The sequence below is a fragment of the Phaenicophaeus curvirostris genome, chromosome 16, assembly GCF_032191515.1.
Source record: "Phaenicophaeus curvirostris isolate KB17595 chromosome 16, BPBGC_Pcur_1.0, whole genome shotgun sequence".
Classification (NCBI taxonomy): domain Eukaryota; kingdom Metazoa; phylum Chordata; class Aves; order Cuculiformes; family Cuculidae; genus Phaenicophaeus; species Phaenicophaeus curvirostris.
This window is the reverse complement of record NC_091407.1, coordinates 11,815,206-11,839,834: the sequence shown is the minus strand read 5'-3', so window position 1 is coordinate 11,839,834 and position 24,629 is coordinate 11,815,206. Positions and strand designations below refer to the sequence as shown.

The window sequence follows — 24,629 nt, the reverse complement described above, 5'->3', positions numbered from 1 at the left end:
TACGTGCTTCAGTATGTCCTGATTTTGTGAACCATGATCATGCTCATTTTATTCTGAGCTTCCATATTAGCCACATAGGACTTGGATTACATGTAAATATCTCCCTTTCCACACAAGAGGAGAAGCATTATCTACAACAGTGACGTTCTGGGTTCTGCCCAGCTCCTTGGTTCAATGACAAAAGCATTCTGATGACTACAGCAACTAACCCACCCACTTCTTCCACTGACCACTTCCAGCAGTGACCTTACGTATTGGCTAGTGAGTCAATGCAGCTGAAAAGCCAATGGAACCAGGTGAAGAGTTTGCAACAAGAAATATGGTTCATATTCAGTTGAATCCCCCATAGCTACATCTTCTCCATTTGACAAAAGAAGCTGGTAGCCTGATACAGGCTTAAAAGCCAGAATAACTGTAGGATTAAACGGGAAATTTGGGAGTAAAGAATAAGGAACTGGCAGAGTATCCTTCATCTCATTGAAAAGGTTGTCTGCTTCAGACATCCTGAATACTTTTTAATGTCCAACTTTTAATTTGCTGCCAGCAGTCATCTCTTTTATCTTCTGTAAGAATAAACAAACACCTCAATGCTGTTCCCCATCTCTTTGTTTATCTGTATTAGAGCTCAAACTATTTCTTCTGAGCATCTGAAAAGCCTCAGCACAGTGTGAATGTTACCACAGACTGCCAGCTCAGGGCTAAAGGCAAAACACCTCTCCACTTTGGAATTCAGTGCTTCACTGCTAGCCAAAAACAAGAATTAACTGCTTCAGTAAAGTAAAACAGAGGCACTCAACATTGTTCAAGCCACAGATGCAATTGTGTGCCAGCCATGGCATTTCATGGTCACTCTTTAAATAGCAGAAATTGAAATTGTCTCATAAATGCAGCTGGAAGGGCTAAATGCCCAAGAAAACATTAAACCAATGATGAAAGGAGAATGAGAACACATTAGAGCAAACTGAAAGCCTTTGAACTAGTATCCTACAAACCAACAGATCACTGGGGAAAACTTCTATGCCTCCACATGTCCATGAAATCTGAAGATCACTTACTACAATGTTTTAGCATTAATCTTCCAAAATCTCCCTGTGTTCTTCAAATACCCAAACCACTTAATGTCTCCTTTTTTCCCCTCTCTGAACCTGCTCTTCCTGAAGTCAATGGCAAATCCCACACTCCATCAGCGGGAGTTGGAATAGAGAATGAACACTTTTCTTATAAAGTCATAGAATCATAGAATAACCAGGTTGGAAGAGACCCACCGGATTGAGGCCTGTTCTCCAGCCCCCTCACTAGCTTCGTTGCTCTTCTCTGGACTCGATCCTCAACATCCTTCTTGTGGCGAGGGGCCCAGAACTGAACACAGGATTCGAGGAGCGGTCTCACCAGTGCCGAGTCCAGAGGGAGAAGAACCTCCCTGGACCTGCTGGCCACGCCGTTTCTGATCCAAGCCAAGATGCCATTGGCCTTCTTGGCCACCTGGGCCACTGCTGGCTCATGTTCAGTCGGCTGTCAACCAAATCTTGGTCAGCTTTCATAGAAGTACCACATTATTTTTTGAACTAGGTCAATCTATTTCTAAAGAAGAACTGCAACAGAACAAAATAATGAGTTATGGGATACGTTACCTGGACTTATGCACGTGCATCTGCCAAATCCCATCTACCTCCTCTCCTTTTCAGGCTATAATTTCTAATTCTGAATGGAGAATTAGTACTGCAGTAAACTTCAGTTTTCAGAGGAAATTGTAAATATGCCATTGGCACAGGCTCATAAAACTGAAACAAAGATACATCAGCACTCAAGTAATGAGATTTCTAAATGACTGCTGAGTAGCTCTCAAGGTGTTCTGCTCAGCTCAACCCATGTCAAAATGAACACATATACAACAGGGTTCTCCATGCTTGTGATCTCTTTCATTTCAAATACCACAACGTCGCCTTTGAAGGAGCGTTTTGTGGGGAAATAGCATATTTCCAATGAAATTGAAATCAAACTGGGAAAAGTATTTTGGAAAGGTCAAAAATTATTTGCATAGGCAGGATTGTCTCTCTGCCCAGCACTGCAAACACGCAGCACCTGAAAAACACCACAAAGAGGGGAGGAAAGTAATTGTTCTCTTTGAAGCTACTTGAAGCATACAAGAGAGGCCAAATGGCAACTCTGTTGGGACTCCTGAAGAGCTTATCCTCCATGTGCCTCAGTTTCCCCTTTAGAAATCACAAACGACAGCTGCTGTGCCTTTTCACAGGCACTCGTTGAACTGTTCTCATCTGTGGGATTATTTAGCCATCAGGGATGTTAGGGAGAGAGCGTGCAGAGCTGCGGGTAAGAGCCAGAGAGCGGGGCCCTGCTGGGAAATTTCGCAGTTCAGCAGCTTTCCTTGGCTGCACGAGGACTGCTCTTCACACCAGAACACAAGTGCCTGGAGCAAACCCCTTCCCTGGAGGAGAAGATGATGGAAACTGCCACTGCCCGTTCTCCCCTAGGATACATCCTTCCTGGAACAACAAAGGCTTTGTCACTTCCACCTTCCTTTCTCCAAATTGCCTCTTTGTGCATAAACCTCAGGGTGTGATTTGCTTTTTCTTTCTTTTTTTTTTTTTCCTGATACTAATTTCCACAGAACTAAAAGCGAGCTTTATTTTCCAGTGCAAACTGATTATACCCATAAGTAGAAGACGACCAAGACTTCAGGGGAGAGAAGGCACAGACTTGTTTTGTTGTCCCTGGATTATACATTTCCACCTGCAAATCAACCAGTTTGTTTGAGTCAGCCTTGAATGCTTCAGACAAACCAAGCCCCTCACTTCAGGAGTGCATACTGGTCTGCTCTGCCCTTGCACAGAGCTCTGTTTACTCAGTGTCACGGCAGAGACGACAACTTACATCATGTCTTCAGCTATTAAGTGCAGGCCTCCTAGATATTACTGGTTTCTGGAAAGGAGTTCATAGGACAGTTTGCGGCTCTTCAGAAATTGCTGCCCAATAGTTCTCCTTAGCAATTTTTCCTACAGGGCTACTATCACTGTCCTCTCCCATACCTTCCTCTCCAGCAGATGAACACATCTGAGAGAGGAGAGCAAGATCTCGAGCTCTAATCCATGACAATTACACTTACAGGTTTGGGGGTCACAGCCTCAAAATGCTCTCGGACATCAGAGCAAGAGCTGTTACAGCCAAGAGCTGGGAGTAGAATCATAGAATCACCAGGTTGGAAAAGACCCACCAGATCATTGAGTCCAACCATTCCTATCAAACACTAAACCATGTCCCTCAGCGCCTCGTCCACCCATCCCTTAAACACCTCCAGGGAAGGGGACTCAACCACCTCCCTGGGCAGCTTCTGCCAGTGCCCAATGACCCTTTCCGTGAAAAATTTCTTCCTAACGTTCAGCCTGAACCTCCCCTGGCGGAGCTTGAGGCCATTCCCTCTCATCCTGTCCCCTGTCACTTGGGAGAAGAGGCCAGCTCCCTCCTCTCCACAACCTCCTTTCAGGTAGTTATAGAGAGCAATGAGGTCTCCCCTCAGCCTCCTCTTCTCCAGGCTAAACACCCCCAGCTCTCTCAGCCGTTCCTCATAAGGCCTGTTCTCCAGCCCCCTCACCAGCTTTGTTGCTCTTCTCTGGACTCGCTCCAGAGCCTCAACATCCTTCTTGTGGTGAGGGGCCCAGAACTGAACACAGGATTCAAGGAGCGGTCTCACCAGTGCTGAGTGCAGGGGGAGAATAACCTCCCTGGACCTGCTGGTCACGCTGTTTCTGATACAAGCCAAGATGCCATTGGCCTTCTTGGCCACCTGGGCCACTGCTGGCTGGATCGGGACTGTGCCCGTCTTGCCTACTCACTGGTGATGCGGAAGCAAGGGGTTGTATCTCAAAAGACACTCATAGAGACTGAGAAATGTAACATTTGGCAAGTCTTGGCACAAGCTGCCTGAATACATGAGGTCGAACGAGTAGGAGGGAAAATGCTGAACGAGGCAAGTTGGTCTCGATAGGTTTGTTTTCAGGGTGTGTTGGAGGGCAGTATGAATGGGGGAGGCTGAAATGGAGGGTGGGTTACTAGTACTGAGATGAAGGATCAGTTCTTCTAGGGAGGAAAAAAAGAAGGAATTTGAAAATATTACTGGAGAAGAAGTTAAGTAAGTTTCACAAAGCTGGATGAATGGGAAGTGATAGGGAAAATGGTACCAGATTAAATACTAAAGGGAAATAGGTAGGGTGATGGGGATTAAAAAACCAGAAACACAGCATTGGCCATGGTTAGGCCAAAGATGCTGGAGATAATTGCTAATATATGGATTGTAGGGGAAGGATGAGGAAAGAGTCATCTCGGTATACCTGGTATAAATCAGCTAAAACAAATGACTGGGCATGTCAGAAGAATTAATAAACCACTGATGAAGCTTCGTGACGATCCTGATAAAAAAGGAAAAAGAAAAGCTAAGAATCAAGAAAATTTGGGTAAGGTGAAGCTATGAGAGTCAAAGGAGATTAATGACCTATATAGAGGGAAGAGAGAGCATCAGTAGCAACTGCAGGTTCAGGAGTGTGATGACAGGCTAATATTGTAATGTTGATAACCCAGGACTGTTTCCTTGGGACTAGGATGAATAAGCAAAATTATGGGGAGTCTCTGCAAGTTTTTTGGCTTATTGTTATTGTAAACACTGTACACTAAATACTGGGTGGTGTCAGTGCTGGTGACATTTCTCCTGAATTGATCTCACTCACTGTGATACAGGAAAAAGAGGAAAGGGCTTTTGAAAGTCATCTAGTGACTGTAGGCCTAGGAAAAAGGCCTGTCATGAGGCACAGAGGAGGAAGGAATAATAATAGTTAACACAGTGAGATTGTTGCAAGTTAACAGCTGAATGCAAGCAAACACTGACTAATCCTTACTCTTTACAGTGAGCTATTAATATAATAGCACCAGTTAGACATATAGGACCAGAGATGCAGAGATGAACCAGCAGCAGAGCCAGAAATAGTGTGGGAGTTTCACTGGATTCCAGTTTTGTGTTTGATATACTGGAGCCATCAAGCAGAGAAGCTGCAGGTTATTTATTAAAGTTGGTGCCATGAATTTGCTGTGCTTTCAGTGCTCTGTGATGTGCTTCTGATATTGCTGCCCTAGCTCTGTCTGTTGTGGTGGAGGAGCTGCCCTGAGCAGATGAGCTGGGGAGCAGGATGGGCAGCTGGACCCCAGCTTCTGCAGGAGCTGCTTCAGGAAATCACCCTCTGGGCCTGAAGGCTGCAAGTCTGGAGGTCCAGGAAAGACGTTCACTAGGGCTTTTATGCCACATAGACCCTTTCATTTGGCATATAAGTGGTTACTGGGGGTGTTGGCTGACAGCAACTGACCATGAGCCAGCAGTGGCCCAGGTGGCCAAGAAGGCCAATGGCATCTTGGCTTGTATCAGAAACAGCGTGACCAGCAGGTCCAGGGAGGTTCTTCTCCCTCTGTACTTGGCACTGGTGAGACCGCTCCTCGAATCCTGTGTTCAGTTCTGGGCCCCTCACCACAAGAAGGATGTTGAGGCTCTGGAGCAAGTCCAGAGAAGAGCAACAAAGCTGGTGAGGGGGCTGGAGAACAGGCCTTATGAGGAGCGGCTGAGAGAGCTGGGGTTGTTTAGCCTGGAGAAGAGGAGGCTGAGGGGAGACCTCATTGCTCTCTATAACTACCTGAAAGGAGGTTGCGGAGAGGAGGGTGCTGGCCTCTTCTCCCAAGTGACAGGGGACAGGACGAGAGGGAATGGCCTCAAGCTCCACCAGAGGAGATTTAGGCTGGACATTAGGAAGAAATTTTTCACAGAAAGGGTCATTGGGCACTGGCAGAGGCTGCCCAGGGAGGTGGTTGAGTCACCTTCCCTGGAGGTGTTTAAGGCACGGGTGGACGAGGTGCTGAGGGACATGGTTTAGTGTTTGATAGGAATGGTTGGACTCAATGATCCGGTGGGTCTCTTCCGACCTGGTTATTCTATGATTCTATACTCGCAAACAGCTTTGCTCCTTTTTCCCCTAAAACTGCCCTTACTCACTGACCTGCATGAAAGGCTGTAATTTTTGTAAAGGACTCCTACGATTAACATTATTGGGGATTAACCAGTTAATACTGGTTCAAGGGACAGCTAGGAATAATTAACACCATTGTCTTAACAGTGATCCAAGGACACATCTATAGCTGCGTGCTCCTTCTCCCACTCTCCTTTATTGCGAAGAACAGCTCCTGCTAACACCTACAAAACATATGTCCTTTGCGCCTGATCATGTTCAGAGCCCCGGGCAGCGCAGTCATACTTAACAATGACCTTGCCCAACACCAGCCTGTCACACTGCTGATGAGACAATAGTTTCACAGTACAAAACTGGTGGTGGTAACGACAATGATAAGGTTGCACAACAATTTGATGAAAGACAGATCCGAATTTCCACTGGTTGCACTGCTGCAGGCTCTGACTTAATGACACATGAAGGTCTTTCACAGGTGCTCCCAAGTGTGCTTTTCCCCATCTCGATTATTTTGACAATCCATAGGAAAAAATTAGGTTAACTTTTCTTCAAAGGTAACACTTTCAGTCACAAATTTACACACTTTCATTAGAGTGTTTTCTCAGGGAAAGTGTTCAGCTTTCCGGCACAAAGAAATACATGAAGATAGTATTTTCTGCTCCTCTTCCCATCTTCCTCGTGTAACAGGAACTGATTGCTCTTTAGTCTAAAAGAGCCAGAATGTGAGAACTGCTAATTTTCCTCCAAGTAAAATCCAAGTGTGAGAACCAGGAATTACAGAAGCATTGACAAATACAGGGCACCTCAAGTCACTTACAGTACGTTTTCCTCTGCGCTGCTTTTGGCAGGCAAACTGTGGAGATGGCCAGCGAGAAGGGACCTGTGGAAATTCCTATGATTATGTATGAACCGCATCATGAACCCTACAGGCAAGAACCCTCTGCACCAGAGTACTATGGCCAAGAGGGTAAGCAGACTTTGACAGAGGGGTTTGGGAAGAGAACCTCTTGGTGGCTGCACCAGACGCTGACAGCTGGTTTAAATGGTGTAACTGAGCCAATTTATAAGGGGCTCAACAGGATTAGAAAGCACCTGCGCCAGCACATAAACCCCAGGATTGGGGTAGATGAGCTGGTAGGGTCTCCTAATGCAACCACTCAAAAGGGCACAGAATATTTTTGTTGGTTTAGTTATCTTTTTTTTTCCTAACAACGCATGCTTTATTGGAAAAGGAGCTGTAGTTTTATCTCTACAAAAAATTCATACTCCTAATGAGCAAACAAATGTTCAGCTAGAGGACTTTGTACCTGGATGGGTTATATCTTGCTTAAACTGTAGTTTTCCAGAGGAGTGGCCTTTTCCCAGCCCAGAGCTGCCTTCGCTACATGAGTCAGTTCTGTCTATGGGGATGAACAACCCCTCCCCATCGCTGGCTCATGAGGAAACTGGCAATTCAGCTCACAGCTGCTTCTCCGCTGAGTTGGGGTATTGCTCTCACGCCTCCACAAGTATCTCAAAACACTCCTTTGTCTTCTGCCTGTTCCAGCCTACGGTCATTGAAAGACACACTGAGATAGCCGTGATTTTACCTTTGTTACCTTCCTACTATTGAGGAAACCTCCACTCACCAGACAGGACTGGAACAGAAACCAGAATGGGAGGTCAGAAGGTGATTAATAAGGCTGGATGTGTCAGTACTAGGCCTCTAAACCCGACTTATTTTCAGAGCATTTTACTCTGATTAGCTCTCTCTGTAAAAATTGTCTTCAAAGTCCTCTCTGGCCTATTTCTAAACTCGGAAGAGCTTGCAAGAGGTTGAGGAGAAAAAGCCTCACTCCGCATGAGCTGCTTAGCACAGGCACTTGACATCTAACACTGAGCTGCAGTGCCTTATCCTTGCTTGGGAGAAAGGTCCTTCAAAAAAACACATGGAGTGATAACTCACTCGTATGGAGAACGTTCCTTTTCTAGAAAAATTTTGGAACAAAATTCTTTACTTTTTAACTTTTTACAAGTTTGGTTTTCCACAAATAATCCCACCTCCAAAAAATACCCTTGACAAAACTCAACACACTCCTGCCCCACCACTAAACCCAAATACCATTTCAAATCTCTACCCATTCTGGAAAGCCACTCAAGGAAATGTCCCTAACATTTTTCAACTGTTCCATTTTCTTTTGTCTCACCCTGGAAAACCCCAGTTTTGTATCCCATTGCCCTGTGGGCTTATTCCCTGGTTGGACTCACATTGTTCCTGAAAGGCTCAGTGGTGCAGGCTCCCACTTCAAGGTTGCTTTACTGAGGGCCTCTCTGATGCTTTGGAGGCTTGACCCAACAAGGCTTCTCATAGTGACTGTCCCCCTGCTGCAGACCGGTCTGGTAGTTTGAAAGCTGGCTGTAAAGTTCTATATGTTAATTCATTTTGAATGTATTCATGAAAGTATTTTTCAAGACATTTATTCACTTCATGCTCAGGCAGGCCGATTGCATTCTTGGTTTTTAAGATTAGCAAAAGAACTAAAAACGCATGAGGTGTTCTAGCCACTAGCTTCCCTTCCCTTCTCCTTTATCCACAACAAAAGGAAAAATATCTTTAATTTTTTCCTAGAACAAAGAATATGATGAAATTCATTGGCCGCAGAAGGCAGACAAAATTCAAACTAGACAAAAATCTCTAAATATTAATAGTAAGGGCAGTAATCACTAAACTAGCCAGAGGTATTGTGGATCCTTTGCCAAGCGAGTCCTTAAGACTGTCATAACAATGTTATGCTGGGATAGATGCAGTTACTGCCTTTGTGTTGAAAAAAACTATTTGATTTCTCAATTTATTTCATATAGAAAGCGAGACTAGCCAGTCACCATGGGCTCTTTTGGCTTTAAAAATCCATTAATCAATTTGATAGCATTTTTTTCCTCTGTCTTCTCCTTCGCTGAGTCACATCAGGCCTCCCCAGAGAAGCACCTACCATGCAGCTTCTCGTCAGACACCAAATGGGGCTTTTGGGAGGCACAAGCAATTTTACATTTTGCCCCATTTTTCTTTGTACAGGGGGTTACGAGTATCCTGCTCCCCCACCTTACACCTGCCGAGAAACAACAACCATTGAGCAACCAGGTAAGTGCTTCTGACAATGCTTGTGGTTCCACACACTTGCTAAAGGGAAATGTGTTTAGTTTAAAATCAACAGAGAAGATGGAGTTTTCTGACTCAAACACAATCTAAGGGGCTGGAAATTTTCCCTAGAAATGCTAGAAGACAAACACATACAAGAGGCTCAGGATTGTTTTTCCAGCATTTGCCAACCCAAAGAAATACTCATTTTTTTTTAACCAGGTAGGAGGTAGGATTTCTGAAGAAATCATTTTAAGTCCAGTTTATTTTGCTGTTCCTGTTCTGGTCACTTTTATGGAAGTGGAGAGGCTCAACAGGGGCACCGAGGAAAGACTTCAAAGAACAGTCAAGTAACATCTCTTACAGGAGGGAAGGAGACATACATTTTTAAAAATCTTTAAGACCAGAAGGCAATTAAACTCAGAAATGCTACATCCTATCTATCTAACCAACAACGCCTTCCCACTCTTGAAGTTTTGCTTCAGGCTACAGTGTGAATATACCCTAAACTTGTTTTAGGATGCTTAAAATGGTATTTTTCACCAAAACCATTTCTCAAAAAATACTCTTAATGTACATACAAGGAGCGAACCCCTCAAGGATAACGAGAGAGTCAGGTCCAGACTGAAAAAAACTGAGGGAAGCTACAGGCTTTACTAACTGGGGACAGTACCTGCACCTGACTAATTCAGCTGCTTTGATGAATTTCCTGTAACTACTGAGGAGTTGATCCAAAAAGCTCTTTGATTTCCTTTGAGTCTTTTCAGGGAGAACGTGCATTTTCATATTATTTCAAATACCAGAATATAAATTCTCAATATCGTGCATTGATGAGCACACGGTAGAGACTACCTGACCGTAGGGATTATCCCATAGGCAATTTGCCTTCTCAGTCCTTATCCAAGTACGTATCAGCAGCTGGTAGAAGCAGCATATCAGGATACACAGAACAAGCAGTACAGTGGTTCTCATGGGCATACTTGAAATCAATAATAGTAACGTAGGTGCCTCTAGATCAGCCATGTTAAGAATCTAAATTCTCCCAGGAAGACTTTATAGCTCGTACAAGGATTTCTGTGCTTCTCATTTTGCTTCTTATTTCCTCTTGAACTCAGTTTACTTGGTGTCTCAGCCTCCAATCATCCTAGCAGGAATTTTCTCAAGCAAACCAACATCGACAATATGCCCTTCCTGCCGCCAGCACATCACCACACAGGTCACCTACAGACTGGGCAGACTCTCTTACCTTCTGTGCACCAGCTTGTGTATGGTTGGGTAAGCTTTCATATATACTTTCAAGATTCTTCACAGGAGAAGGTTAAATAAAATTCTAGCTAGCACTTATATAGACTGTTTGCCCTTCTCTACTTGATAAGGAATCATTCTGTTCATACTAAATAGTCACGGCTACAGGGAATGCAAACTTTCTAAATTTAACCACGTATGTTATTACTTTTTGTAAGACAAGCAAAAACTAGTAAAACATTGTCTACTTCTGTACTGTATTAGAACCAGGCTCACAATCAGACTAATGCATAAGATGGTAGCAGCAAAGATGATTAATCTTTCAGAAGACAGAGTCTTGTGAAAGAAGTGGATTCGTGCAGTGAAAAGGAAGGCAGAATAAGGCAGAGAGAAAGAACAGATGTAGCCAGCAGAAATGGAAGTCAGCAAATCATGCCATGCATGTCCATCTCCTCTTTGGCTGCAGGTGCTGTTTTGGATGCTGCTTTGTACCTCTCTTCGTAAGGAGCTTCAAGGATGCAGATCATTACTGCCCATACTGCCATTTTCACATTTACAGATACAAAAGGCTATAGAAACAAAGTTTACACAAACAGATGATGTCAAATCTCTGTTTTCTAATGGCATAAGAATCTACAACTATTGCTAGGAAACATATAGGAGTAGGCTTAGGCTCTGCAGCAGCCTTGCTGGTGAATCCATCTAATTTACCATCGTGTGGTTGGACCAACTTTAAAGCAAAAAGACTAACTTACAGCGTCACTTGAATTTATGCTCCATTAGAATCTCTGTCCTGAGCAGCAAAGTGACTGACTAGTGGGCGCTTCAGCACTACTTCTCCTGCTCTCAAATGTCCAGCCCAGCTGGGACACAGACTCATCTGAACTTTTCAACCAACCAGTAACTGAGAGGTTTGGATGTGGACATTTTAGAGAAGCACTTACCTTCTATGCACTGGAACTGACTGGTCGGGATTTCATTTCTCTCTGCTGTTCTTCATACGGGACCTACCCCTGCAGGGCTGTGTGTGGCAGAGCGTGCTGATTATTTATTAATGAAACATTAAGTTATAAGACCGTCTTTACTGTGTTATATGTAAGGTAGGAAAATAAACCTGTTATTATTAGCAATACTGGCAAAATATCTCCTGTCTGCATTGCTTCCATGACCTATTGTGTCTAAAGTAGAGATACAGCTCAGACCAGGACACATGGTTCACATTAACAAACCAAAAACCAAACAAAGAAAAAGCAGCAAGCAGAGCTTCAAAGAAGCCACCAAAAACCACCATACAATGTCTTCATTTCACCTCTCTGCCTCCCAACAGCAGTGCACCATCTCCCAAACCAGGACTTGCTGGTCTTTCACAGTTCTTCTCTTAAGTCACTCATATCGCACAAGCAAATCCCTATAATTACTTGCCCAGACTCCCCTCTACACTGACACAGCAGCACCTGCTGCCACTTTTTGCTGGCTGGAAAAATAAAAAGAGGAGTAGTAGAAGGAAATCCTGTATTTCAATGTTTTAACATCATAAATATTTCCATAATCCATTGCCCTTCTGCAGGACCTGAACACAGCCAGTGGCCGGAGGAAGTCCCTGGGAAACAACTGTCCACTATCTGTTTGAATTACTTTTAGATTTTACACATTTAGAAACTCACAACCTTCCAGCCTCCTCAACCCAGAATCAATTCTGAGAGCAGCTGCCCCGGCTCTCACTTGGTACCAAGGTCAGGAACTCTCCATCCTCTGCTGACACAACCTACTTGAATCTAATGAGAAAGAGCACCATGACCATCACATCCACAAGCAGCCACGCAGATGACAACCCAACAGGTCTTACATCTTTTCACAATTTTTTTAAAACATTAAGGTTTTTCTCCATTTCGAAATCTGGCTGTGAAATAGCAGGGCTTGCTGTTAAGTAGTGGTAAATAACACAAGCTGGTAACATTTAGAATGAAAGGTGCAAAGCCCCAAACCACATAAATATATGCATAAAATTATATACCTGATTTAAGATGTGCAGGAGAAATTTAACAGAAGTAATCACACCATTTTCACACCAATATTTGGAGACACAATAGTTTATACAAGTGTTTCATAAAAAATAAAGGCTTCCAGCCACAACCTGGTGACTGGCAAATTTAATTTCCTGCTATGATTGGTCACAGCTAACTTCAACATCACCTGGGACAGAAATTAAGTTGAACACAGATCTGAAGGCAGATTCAGGCATATCAGACCTGAACCTTTTCCTCTCTCTGACCCTGAAGACCAGACTGCTTTAAAAGCCAACAATAAATGACATGAGACTGCTCACACACCAAATGCCAATGCTCGCTCTCAGTAGTCAAATGCTTGTTTAGAAAAACAAGAGTTCAAAACCTGGAAATTGGCACATAAGCCAGCTCGCCCTACACTATGAACAACATTCTCGACACACAATTTGACCTAATTTTGCAAAATGTATCTTATTGATCTAACTAAAATCACCTTGTCTCCTGAGCAACCCATTAGCTTTCACTCCCACTCCTTCCTAAAGGGAAAAAAAAAAAAAAAAAAAAAGAGACAATTCAGTGTTTAACTCAGTCTATTTTATTTACAATATATACATTTCCTACAGAAAACACAAAGGGCATTAAATAGCAAAAACAGAGCATAGCTTAAATCTGGGCCCTGTCTTCTGCAGCCAGCACAGAGCCCGCAGGACAGCCTGGTCCAAGCTCCAGGGGGATGCTGGGGCGGGATGCTGGCAGGCCAGCTCCAGAGGGTCAGCAGCTGAGGTAGATCCAGTACGCGGGAGGCACTGCACGCTCTGCACGTCCTGCGTACGACATCGGCCCGATTGCTCCAATACATCTCGTGGCAGCACAGATTCGTCCTGGTGTTGGGAAGCAAGTCTTCTCGTACACAGGGTGGTTTTGTTGGCTGTCACTCTAGTCAGCAACCATGCCATGTCATTGGTGTGGTTTGCTTACATTTCACAGAACGCTTTGGACTCCTTTAGGATAAAAGGCACTATGTAAATCTACAGGAAAGACGCTTGCTATTTTTGTAGGGAGAATTCAGATGGGCCATTAATATCATGTTGCTCTGATGCTGTGTACCATGGAATTACATCCTTATTGCTTATCATTTATATTATCATTAACTTGATTTAATGCATTCACTGTCTATTATGCAGATAATTCCAAAATCTAAATAAGAAATGGAAAATACTGTAATCTTGAAGACTCTAAACAAGCATACTGCACCTGAGAAAACCTCCCGTCTTCCTCTTCTCTTCACAAGGGGGTATGTGTTTCCACATTTGAATAACAAACTACTCGTGCTCCAAAAAAAAATGTCATAAAAAATTTGTTACTGAAAACTGCACATAGAATGCCTTTAAAGTATCACCTTTGCAAAAACTAGTGTGGGAATAGCACGAATAGTGAAGCACGCAAAACCGAGTCATCTAAAAATCAAAAGGCACCCCAAATATACTTTATTTATTTAGTGATATTTTTTCTGAAATACTGTGATTTCTTAAAATATTCCCTAAACGCTGCCAGCATCCCATAAATTAAAAACTTAGTGACATTCAGGTACAAGCTCATTTTTTAAATCAAGGTATTATAATGTTAAATTCAAAAAATATAATTAGGACTTACAACTGCTGACCAGAATCTCTGATTTTATAGAAGTATTTTTAACACAGATCCTGACATTTACTGAAAGCCCGTAGAGACAGTACGAGTAACACCACCACTCAGATAGTGGTGTAATTCTCACCAGTCTGAAGCAAATACAAATCAAAGGAAAACTTTATCCACCCAAGGCAGGCCATTTAAGCACTTCCCTGTGACCTAAGCACTCAGATGAAAAAAAAAGAGCAAACAAGTAGTTTGCCTTGATTGGAAATAAGAGACAGTTAAAACCACTGCGAGATATAAATTAAAAAAAAAACAAACAAACCCCAAACATACCATAAACTTAAGCAATTAATTTTAAAGCTAAAAGAATGAACTAGATCTTAAAATTTCATTTAAAAATGCTTGCTGGTGTTTTCAGCAATCACCAGAGTCTATCTCAGAAAAAAAGTATAAAGGCCATCACATGTACACAACCCTACTAAATGTTTATTGATGGGTCTGAGAAAGGGAAGCTTCTAAGCACTTTGTTTTGGTTTATGAATACAAGGAACACATTACAGTGCGAATCTATTACTCTATTAAGAGAGCTTACCTTTAGAGACTCCAGATTCCACTTTACACCATTTATAATACAGGACTTGAGAATCTGGACCACAAAATTTTGTACAGGCAGGCAGAGTTATGGCTACCACAAAGACTCCACTACAAGCTTTACAAACAAACTAGCAAAATACTTTTTCCATTTGTCTTATTTGTACATGGTTCCTTCCTGGAAAACCTTCTATTAGTTAACCTCAAATATGACTACTTAGGAGGCAAAACAAAAACAAAACAAAACCAAAAACCCCAACAAATTCCAAACCCCAAAACAAAAAACAGAAAACCCCACAAATCTTCCCCAAAACAACTAATACAAAGGTTATACAATTGTCAACACTTAAGAAAAACCCCACACCTTTAGCAAAACCTCACAAATGAAAACTTTCCCCCAAACTCTTATTTCCAAGGAGAAGAGAAATCTTCTTCAATGTCCATGTCATCACTCACTGAAGAAAAATTTTATAGAAAATTTTATTCAACATACAACATTTTCCAGCAAAAAAAGGCAATATACAGGAAGAGTTGTTGTACACTGCGGCTACAGAAACAAAATAAAATACTGGAAAAGAATGTAAAATTAAGTGTGAATCGCTGATTCTATCTTTACTGCACTCAAAACTAGACACGCGGCTGGCATTAGCTCCAAATGAAAAGGAAGCAGTCTGGGGACTGAAATAAAACTACACACAATGAATATCAACATCAGTGAAATTCACTTGCAGACTCACCCAACAAAATTAACCTCCAAGTGTTAAATTGTACATGTTCATTCATTAAATATACAATTTCATTTTTTCTTTTTTTTTTCTTTTTTTGTTTCCTTTTTTTTCCCCCCTCCTTTTTTATACAAAGTCAACAGCTTACTAAACACTAGTGAGCATGCCCTCTGTGCTAAAAGGCTATTTCTCGTGTTTCCCCCATCTCTTCCCATGGTAACTAAATCAATGATATTTATAATCCTTTCACTTGCTTCTGCCAACTTTTGAGTGTCATTCTATTTGCCAGAAGATGGTTGTAATAAACCGCAACGGTATTTATCCATGGTTGAAAATTTAACAAAAAGACCCAAATATCTCTTTTTAGGACTCAGGGCATCCACTTAGCAAAATGGGATGCAAAGTAGTGACTAAATCAAACGAGAACTAGTTTATTAAAAAAGATCCTATGCAGCTGGAGGAGACAAAAATCCCGAATAAGTGCCAACAATGTACACAAAGAAGTAGAGATTGCTATTTATTGATGATGTGAGTTTTTTTGCATTTACAAATGCACAAAAATGTCATTTAAAGTATAACTGAAGGAAATAAATCTGATGTGAGTCTAAACATAAGACTTACTAGCTGCAGTGATGGTGAACACCACACCAGGAAGGGCAGCCAGCCAGCTTATGCCATCTATAAACGTACTACAGACAAATAGTTTGCCAATGTCAACTGTTCTACTAAACTCTTCCCTCATTATGCTGACAATTGCCTTGCATTACGTTTACCATAAAATAACTCTCATTGGCATCCAAGCTTTATAAAAACACCTTCATTTTGCTCAAAAAGGGCAGTCAATAGATACAGAGAAGCCAAACTGAACAGCCTCAACAAAATAAAATTAACATCAGCAGCAAATCCTCTTGCTGAAGACATCAGATATAGTGCACGTGTACCAAAGTTCTACAGTTGTTAAAAAGGTGCACACACACACTGATTTCTGTCCCTTGCCTTGACAACCTGGTTAAGTAAGTCAGTTATGGATTTTAATAGCTTTTTCAAGGTAAGTGTAGCGACTTCTCTTTGGGGCTTTATTGAAATGGTCAAGCCCTAGCCATGGCCTTGGATGAGACATGTTGCCTAGAAAAGAAAAGAGAAAAGAAATAATGAAGTTTTAAGACTAAATTGCAGTTTCCTTCACACAAACTACTTCAGTGTGCCCTGTTCACAGTTTGTTAGGGATCACATGGTATGGAAGAGGACTGCAGAACAGCCCTACAGCCAACAGAGTGGCTTTCCTGACCACTGTTTTCCTTCCAATATACATTTCGCAGCTATTTCTGGATCAGGTAGCTGGTTTTTCTCACAGTTTATAGCAGTGAAGTGTGTGCTAAAACAAGAAAACTACTGGTATAATTTATGACCTCAGGCATATCAAAGTATCAGCCTTCACAAAAGTGCTGAGCCTCTGAAACAGGAATGCATCCATCATTAAGTTTGATAACCTATAGGACTTGCCATAATACAGTTCTCCTGTATTGTTATTCTTACAATTGTTTACATGGGAATATCTGTTAAATTGATGTAAAATGCAAATAATCAGTTAATTAAGAAATCATGGAGTTGACCCCCTCTTTATTTTCTGAGAAAAAAAATGTAATCATATTTAGATTGTAAAGAAAACACTTTTTCACATGTTCAACCAAGCATGGTTTTATCTACCGCTAGTTTTCATGAAAAACCACAGTCCACATACTTCTTGTAAATAGGAGAAATTCTCTTTTAAGATGTCTTCAATGCACAGCATCAAATGTTCTTTGGAGTGAAATGATAAAGGCAGAAACTAAATAGCCCCCCAGCAAGAAAAGCACACTCCTACACTGAAAGCCATCAACTGCAACCACTAAAGCATAAAACACTTGACCTTTTTTGGTTGCCTGCGTCTGCATTTTTGGATATATTTTCTTCAATCGAAATTATTACTTCTTTTTGTTTGACATAATGGTCAATACCAAAAATAAACTGACACCTGACTATCTTGCAGAGAACACCTGGATGTCCTTAAAAGAAAGAAATGAAGCCCTACACCATTAGCGCCAGCACAATCATTGCTAGAAAATGTAAAAGCAAGATGCTATTGACAGCAGCTGCAACAATCAACTTGGAGAATGCCAAAGCTCTGGTTCAATCAGTCCCACGTGTATTAAAATTTGGTATTTGTAGAAACACATGAGTCCCACACCTTAAAATACAACCTCGATAAGAAGGCATTAGAGCATCACATTCTCACCTCATAGGAAAATTTCAGGGGGAAATGAATTCTGTCAAAGTGTATTATATCAAAGGGGCAACTTGCCATGAAATCTCACATTAAAGCCCCTTAATCTCACATTCTCTACAACTCCTACAAACAGTTCAAGTTCTCCCTCTTCCCATTTCTGCCGTGTTCTGTACTTTTGACCTAGTTACCTGGGTAGTCTTTCACGCTGCTTTGGCAATACTGGCTTCTCCTTTGCCCACAAAGTCTGACAATTCGTTTCAGACTACTGCCTTCCCCTCCATGCCCTCAGAAAGACGACTCACAGAATAAAATCAGGACTCTGCCTGCTCTGAGCACACAATAGAGTTTATCTGTCCATGGAGAAACATCCACCCCTCAGCTTATCATCCAGAGATCCCTCAACTAGTGCAGAAAAAGCAGTCCCTCCAGTAACCCACTGTTCTGCTCCCACACAACTTGGGCAGATGCAGACATTCCAAGTTTGGGCAAGTCCCCTCAAATTAACAGCCAGGAATCTGGCTATGTAACATACTACAACAAGAGGACATTTTCCTAGCTTCCTGCAAAGCAGTCAATAATAGCGGAGGCCTAACTTTCTCTGGGTTTTGACGTAAATGGACAGTTACAGGATTTCTTTACAACTGTTACATAAATTCAAAAAGCAGAAAAAAGTCAAAGCAGCCCGGCCCTCACACAATCTGCTATCAAAGAGCAGAGCTCATAATTGTCAGAAAAACACAACTGCAGAGCCCAAGATGTCCTCAACCTTATTTCTACCAGAAAGAACAGCTCTCAAAGAAAAGCACTCTGCTAAGCCAGGAGAAAAAAATTGATGAGTTCAAGACTTTCAGAGTCCTGACTGCAGATTCAAAATTGCCATTCCCGACCGAAACTCTCAAAAGATAACTGTGGTGGAACTCCTGAAGGATTACCCTGGTTTCTCTTATGTGTAAATTTAAATACCAGGCAAGTAAACAAGATGGTAGACCATCCATAGACAAATTCAGAACACAGCTGCATTTGTAGCTTGGTGAATCATCTCTTAGGAGAATAAAATCTAAATAGCATCCTATTCACACATGCAACATTCTTAGTTGAGTATTCAGATTCATTGAAGATACCAAGAATGAACAAGAAGTGTCTTCCATGAATATCAGAATTCAAACAGCTCTATGCATCACACTTAAAATAAGAATCTTATAAGAATGAACCTTAATAATTTTTAGGAATAAAACAAGCATATACTCCCAATAATCACGTGAGAATCCAAAGTACAAGGAAACACATGGATGACACATAAAAGGTGCAGCTAGTGTTGTAACTCTGCTGTAACGTGTATTGTGCTGGCGTCTGATCCATTTGGTCACTCAAATGCAAAACTTTTAACTCACAAGAGAACAGATTATTTAGTTACTTATATGCCTATAAAAGACATATTCTCAGACTAACATGTGCACACAAGTGTACTTGCTTAGTTACTACATACAATCTATTTAACGTACAAAGAGCAAACTCTGCATCCTGACTTAAGGATAATCACAGAACAACTTGCAAAGCAACTTCAGCAGGTCAAAAGAATAGTCAGGTTGTCTTAACAACTCACCAGGTTGGGGCTCAAAATCTTTCAAGTTCACTTCATACTCATCTTCATTGAGATACTGGTGTCGGCCCATCATTACAATTGCAAATTTAAACTATGCGAAGGGAAAAAAAAAAACCCAACTAGTAAGATACTGCATTAAAATGATGGCTTCAAGTCTAATTTCATAGTCTAACTTGCAGCTGGTTTTAAATAGTACTCTTCAGGGGCTGATAAAGGCCAACCCTGCTTAAAATCTTCATTAGCACCTGGGATAATGGGATAAAACTAATGCTTCAGAAATTATGAATCTACATCTGGAGTACTGTGTCCAAATTCAGGCCCTCCAGGGGAAAGAAGAGATAGCAACAAACTGCAGCAAGTCCAACAGTGGCCCAGTGAGACAGTTCAGAGGCTGGAGCCCATGACACATAAGAAGCTAAGGAAAATGGGTTTGTTTAGCCCAGAGAAAAAAAAAAAATGCTAACAGGGGCATCTTGTCTTCCGCCAACTGAAGGTGCTGTACAGAAGCAGACTCTTTTTAAAGAGTTGCACAGCAAAAGGACAAGAGACAAACATAATAAGCTGCAAAATTAAAAATTCTGATTGCATGTATCCTTGCACCACAATAGCAGTGATGCTCTAAAATACAGTGTCCAGAATGTGGCAGAATTCCCGTCCTTGGCAGTTTTCAAATTCTGACTACGTAAAATCCTGAGCAACTTGACTTTACTTTGAGCTAGTTCTGCTCTGAACAGGAACCTGAAGTTGGTGGCTTCTAGAGGTCCTACACCGTCTAAACTTTTCTAGGTTACTTTAACATTTTGCTAAGTATCTTTTGATGCAGGACAGAAATACTACTCCTACACATCCTACTTAATTATTCCCAGAAAAAGCATTATTTAAATCAAACAACTCTTCTATGGATTGGAAGCTTTACTTATGCTATATCTGTGGTGTTCCAAATGAACTCACTTAGGGTCTGCAATCAGCAATAAAGACTCTCCCAACTTGCCATTACCTTTTCAAACTCTTTTTCTTGTATGTCCAGCATTGTCTGAATCCGCTTCATAACCTCTCTGAAGTGTTCACCCTAATAATTACAAGAGTTTTAATGTCAAAAAAAATCCAGGGAAATACAGCGCAAATGGTTTCCACCAGAAATCAACATCCAGGTTTTTCTCTACATTCATCAGAAATATGGAAATACAGTAAAAGTCTATGGAATGCAGAGAAGTGGATATATTTCTCATTCAAAAACTATTTAAAAAGTAGGTAAGTAAACTAACATACATGAAACAGAAAAAGCTGAGAAGCAAATTGCTAACTGTCCCCAGAAATACACTGATATTAAACGAATCAGTGTAACTTTCAGCTGGAGCAGCACCATATAAAAACTTAAGAATTTAAATTAAGTTTTCAAAATTAGCTTTCACTCTTGTGCACCTTCCGGCCCTAGAAGATACAGCACATCAAATTAGAGAAGTTACGAAATGCAAAGTCATCTCAGACAATGCTGAAGAAAGCAAACTCATTTTTCATAATCAGGTGCCTCAGTAAGAAGGGGAGAAGTGGTGTGTCTGTGGCAAGCTGAGGGAGGTGGAAATGCTATCAAAGCAAGAATACAAGTCCTTGGCTGATGATGAATGCCTAAACAATCTGTATGTGCCAAAGCGAACTGAGATGGTAAATGATTTAACTGTAAAAAGGCATATGTGGGGCAGAACCTTTATACAGAAGCAATACTTTCCTACACATTTTTTATACTAATAGGTTCCTTTGACAAGATTTTAAGAAAACATCATCGATATGAGAAAAAGAGAGGTGTACTGTACCTGGTGTATCCTCAGCAAGAAAGGAATTCCAAATGTCCCAAAAACCTCTTTGTGGAAATGTGCCACTGTGATTAGCATCTCATTTTCTTTATCTATATCTACCTGGTCCAGAGGTATTTCCTAGATCCAGACAAAATTATGACTGCAATCAACTAAAACATCGCCGAAAAGTAAATGAAGTAATGAAAAGTGTAATTGATGTACTGTTACTGCTGTAAAACAAGTCCATTTAAGAAATAATTAAAAGAACCATGCTGTTCGACAGTCTTTTTACAAGAGTCACTCATCTCTGGCATGAAAGCATTTCAACTTCCACTACTCCTGGCTTCCTGAAATGGCTTTTTTTGTCATCAAATCTCCTACCAGCTGCAGTAGTAGCTGTTCACAGCTACTATAACAGACCTCTTGTTGTCTCCTCACTACTGTTTACACTGGTAACTTTTGTTTTTTAAAATTTCTGACCTTTGAGGCAAGTCAACAGATTTGAATGATGATAAGTTTAGGAAAATGACACAAGTATCAGAATTTGGCTCAAGAAGCTCAAACTTAGCAGAAGAGGAAAAAAGTCTTCTAGAATACTTGAGTTTAGAGTATGAAAGTGACTTCTAATCATAAATATATCCTATATATCCTCAGTCCTCAATCAAACAGTGGAATTACTGCTAAGGCAGTAAAATACCAACGGACGAGCCCTTGCAAAGTGCTTGTGTACTGTTATAATAAACATACATGAAAAACTAAAGAATGAAATAATTATAGGGAAGTAGATGGAACAAAAGAAAAATTTACCTCTATTCGAAACGTTCGACTTGTTGCAGGGGACAAACACTCTAACAGCTCATCTTCCTGATGGACACCAATTATTTTGTAACTTACAATTTCTAGCAGCCTTAAAAACAAACAAACAGGAAAAGCATTAAATAAAATAAAATAATTAATCAATGCAGCATTTCTTTCTCAAACTTTGAAAAGCATCAGCATAGTCAAGATGCAAACAGAAGCTACTACCGTAATTGCAGAAGTTTAAATTCAGTCTTCAGTAAAAATTAAGCTGCAAACTTACCAGAGGTCAAATTACTTCTGGCTAAAGGCAGAACTAGCTAGTACGTGCAACTACAAGATTTTAATTCAAAATATTTTTTAAACTTTCTTTAAATGACATCGTTTTTATCTCCCAAGAAGTGAACAGCATGAAACACTTAAATTGGAAACATTACTGAATTTTGGTTTAATAAATGCAATTGATGAAAATTCTGATCTCAAGGATGTAACTTTCTGAAATTCGAAATAAGTAATTATACAAAATTCATATTCGTAATTAATAAGAACTCTCTTAATGTGAATCTGCAAGCATTTTTACTTTTAACATGCTATCAGACCTCATCTGATAACAATGCTTCCCGCAGTACTTCAAATTATACAGTTACTCTCCTGCGTAAAGTCCACTCGATAACATCAAAGAAACCCAAATATTCAAGCTTTACCTTAATTTCCCTGAACCTCTTTCAGAGAGTTCTACAACTTTTTTACATTCTTCTAACAGGTCCCGCACACACCCATGCTTATCTGGATATACTGTTATTTCCTATGGAAACAGAAAAAAAAATCAGAAAATCTGAAAATAAACAATCACATTAAAGCACAGATTACACAGGAGTCTTCTCTTCATCAAAAATTTATATTTAAAAGATAACAATTACCAAGGTGAACATCAGTGTTATCTTGAAATTTTTTATTAAAGCACTGACATGATTTTTGGTTGTTGGGGTTTTTTTTGATGGTTTGGTTGCTTTTTGTTATTTGTTTGGTGTTTTTATGCAATAACTTTTGTTCTAATTTTGTGTTATTCAGGGACACCAGAGTGTGTGAACCATAATCACAGCCATACCAGCATTAACGTAGGAACAACAGCAAGTATATAAGAGCCAGCCTCACTCACCTCTTCCCTAAACTGGCTATTTAGCCATATGCATTTAAAACTTCTTCTGTTTTCAAAATCAGTTATTTTCATTTTGAGCTTAAGGAAGAAAAGAGAAACACTTTAAGTAAACTTTGTATAGGGCAGATTTTTTTTTTTTTTTAATTTGCATCAGTAAAAACAAAAGACTCTTACCTGTTGATAGTAAAGTTTTTTAGGTTGCCTAGGTTTGAAGAACTGCAGAAGATCTCTTAAAGTACCTTCATAATTATGTCTAAGAGGATTACCAGGGCCATCCCTGTAACTACAGAAAGGATAAGAACAACATAAATATCTCTTTACAAACACAACTGCTCAGTAAACTGAAGTGCTAAGTACATTTTTATTTCTGGCTTCTGGTTTCGTATAACACAAGTACAGCCTAAGCAGCAGTACAGGCAAGGATTTAGTGGTTCTTAATAACAGGTGAGTCTGTGGGAGCAGAAATACCATTTGTTAAGCATGTTAACTCCCTTGGATGTTTACAAGCTCACGTTCAATGCTGCATGGTGGCAGACCAACATTCCTCTGAAATTACTGGTGTAGCAGCACATGCCCCATGTCGCGAAAGGTTAATTTGTGGAGCTACATGACACAGCAAATTCCAGAGTGACCACAGCACTGTAAACTACAAAGAGCTACTCAAATTATGACAGACTCATTGATGATGAGGGGAGATACCTACAGGTTAATAAAGAACAATCTACATTTACATGAATACAAAAGGACAATGCAATTTCTGTATGTCTGTTATTTTTTCAGCATATATATTCAGCTTCTATTATACTGCTCTCTGCTATTGTTTTATACAGATTTAAATCCAGTTTTACACAACTGTGTCCAAGAACACTACTTTAACCAGAAACAGCAGCTCTGAACTTGTTAGATCATCATTGTCATCTTTGTAAAACCTCATCTGCAGATTTTGGGGGAGAAGGGAGAAAAAAATGTCAGTGAAGTAGCTCCTGCATTTAAACCTGTAAAACCAGCACAACCCTCTGTTTTTACTTGCACTTGTTTCTGCTCTCCTCCATTCCAGAAATCTCAAATCACTGAAAGAGCATTTGCATTAGCTTAGTAATTTGCCGCATACAGTAAAGATTGAAGTAATTAATGATTTTAGAAATTTAAACAGTAATCCTTTAAAATGCATCTTTTTTCAATAGCATTTACTAGAACTCTTCTAAAACATGCTGTGTGTGCCAGAACACTAACATTTCACTGGTAAAGAACTAGTTTACAACCTGGAAACTGCTACCTATATTTGCGCTAATTATGTTAAAGAACAGTTTAGACACAGAATACTAAGGAAATGAATCTTACCCTTGGGACTTGAAAAACTGCAACAGCATTGGATCTGTATTGAGTCTTTGCGCAACTGTCTTTGCAACCTATGAATAAATTTTTTTGCAAATTCTGAATTATTTCAGACCGTTAAGACATTCCTCTACAATCACAGTCATTCATTACATGTCAACAATATTATGCTATCGAAATTCTAAGACAGACCCACTACATCTACTCGCCCAAGGCAAAATAAACTAGTATCTTTACTTCCTGAATGGCTAACATGGAATAAGTTACACAGGAAATAAAACGAGGGAAGTGTCTGTTTTATTACAATAAATCACTGTCACCCAAAGGCAAAATTCTACAAT

The 24,629-nt window shown here is 40.5% G+C and overlaps 2 protein-coding genes across 2 annotated transcripts in view; one reads left to right on the top strand and one right to left on the bottom strand.

Annotated features, from left to right (window-relative positions):
* Positions 1-6,855: 6,855 nt before the first annotated feature.
* Positions 6,856-11,627, top strand: LITAFD (LITAF domain containing). Its single transcript, XM_069869918.1, has 4 exons — positions 6,856-6,984; positions 9,070-9,135; positions 10,248-10,407; positions 10,844-11,627. The coding sequence occupies exons 1-4, from the start codon at positions 6,879-6,881 to the stop codon at positions 10,950-10,952; spliced, it is 441 nt and encodes a 146-aa protein (XP_069726019.1). The 5' UTR covers positions 6,856-6,878; the 3' UTR covers positions 10,953-11,627.
* A 3,444-nt stretch (positions 11,628-15,071) lies between these two features.
* USP7 (ubiquitin specific peptidase 7) overlaps positions 15,072-24,629 on the bottom strand; it is a 68,545-nt gene continuing 58,987 nt past the window's right edge. Inside the window, exons 23-31 of the mRNA XM_069870535.1 lie at positions 24,295-24,362; positions 23,128-23,236; positions 22,954-23,031; positions 22,499-22,599; positions 21,804-21,903; positions 21,015-21,134; positions 20,201-20,272; positions 19,204-19,294; positions 15,072-16,459 (exon numbers count right to left, since the gene is read on the bottom strand). Of these exons, the coding sequence (XP_069726636.1) occupies positions 16,353-16,459; positions 19,204-19,294; positions 20,201-20,272; positions 21,015-21,134; positions 21,804-21,903; positions 22,499-22,599; positions 22,954-23,031; positions 23,128-23,236; positions 24,295-24,362 (846 nt within the window). The 3' untranslated portion in view covers positions 15,072-16,352. The remainder of the gene's footprint in view (positions 16,460-19,203; positions 19,295-20,200; positions 20,273-21,014; positions 21,135-21,803; positions 21,904-22,498; positions 22,600-22,953; positions 23,032-23,127; positions 23,237-24,294; positions 24,363-24,629) is intronic.

Bases quoted from the DNA above. Each gene is read 5' to 3' on its own strand.
- LITAFD (XM_069869918.1), top strand. From the start codon at position 6,879: ATGGCCAGCGAGAAGGGACCTGTGGAAATTCCTATGATTATGTATGAA. The intron at 6,985-9,069 runs GTAAGCAGACTT...TTCTTTGTACAG, and splicing joins AGAGTACTATGGCCAAGAGG to GGGGTTACGAGTATCCTGCT. The intron at 9,136-10,247 runs GTAAGTGCTTCT...TCTTGAACTCAG, and splicing joins AACAACCATTGAGCAACCAG to TTTACTTGGTGTCTCAGCCT.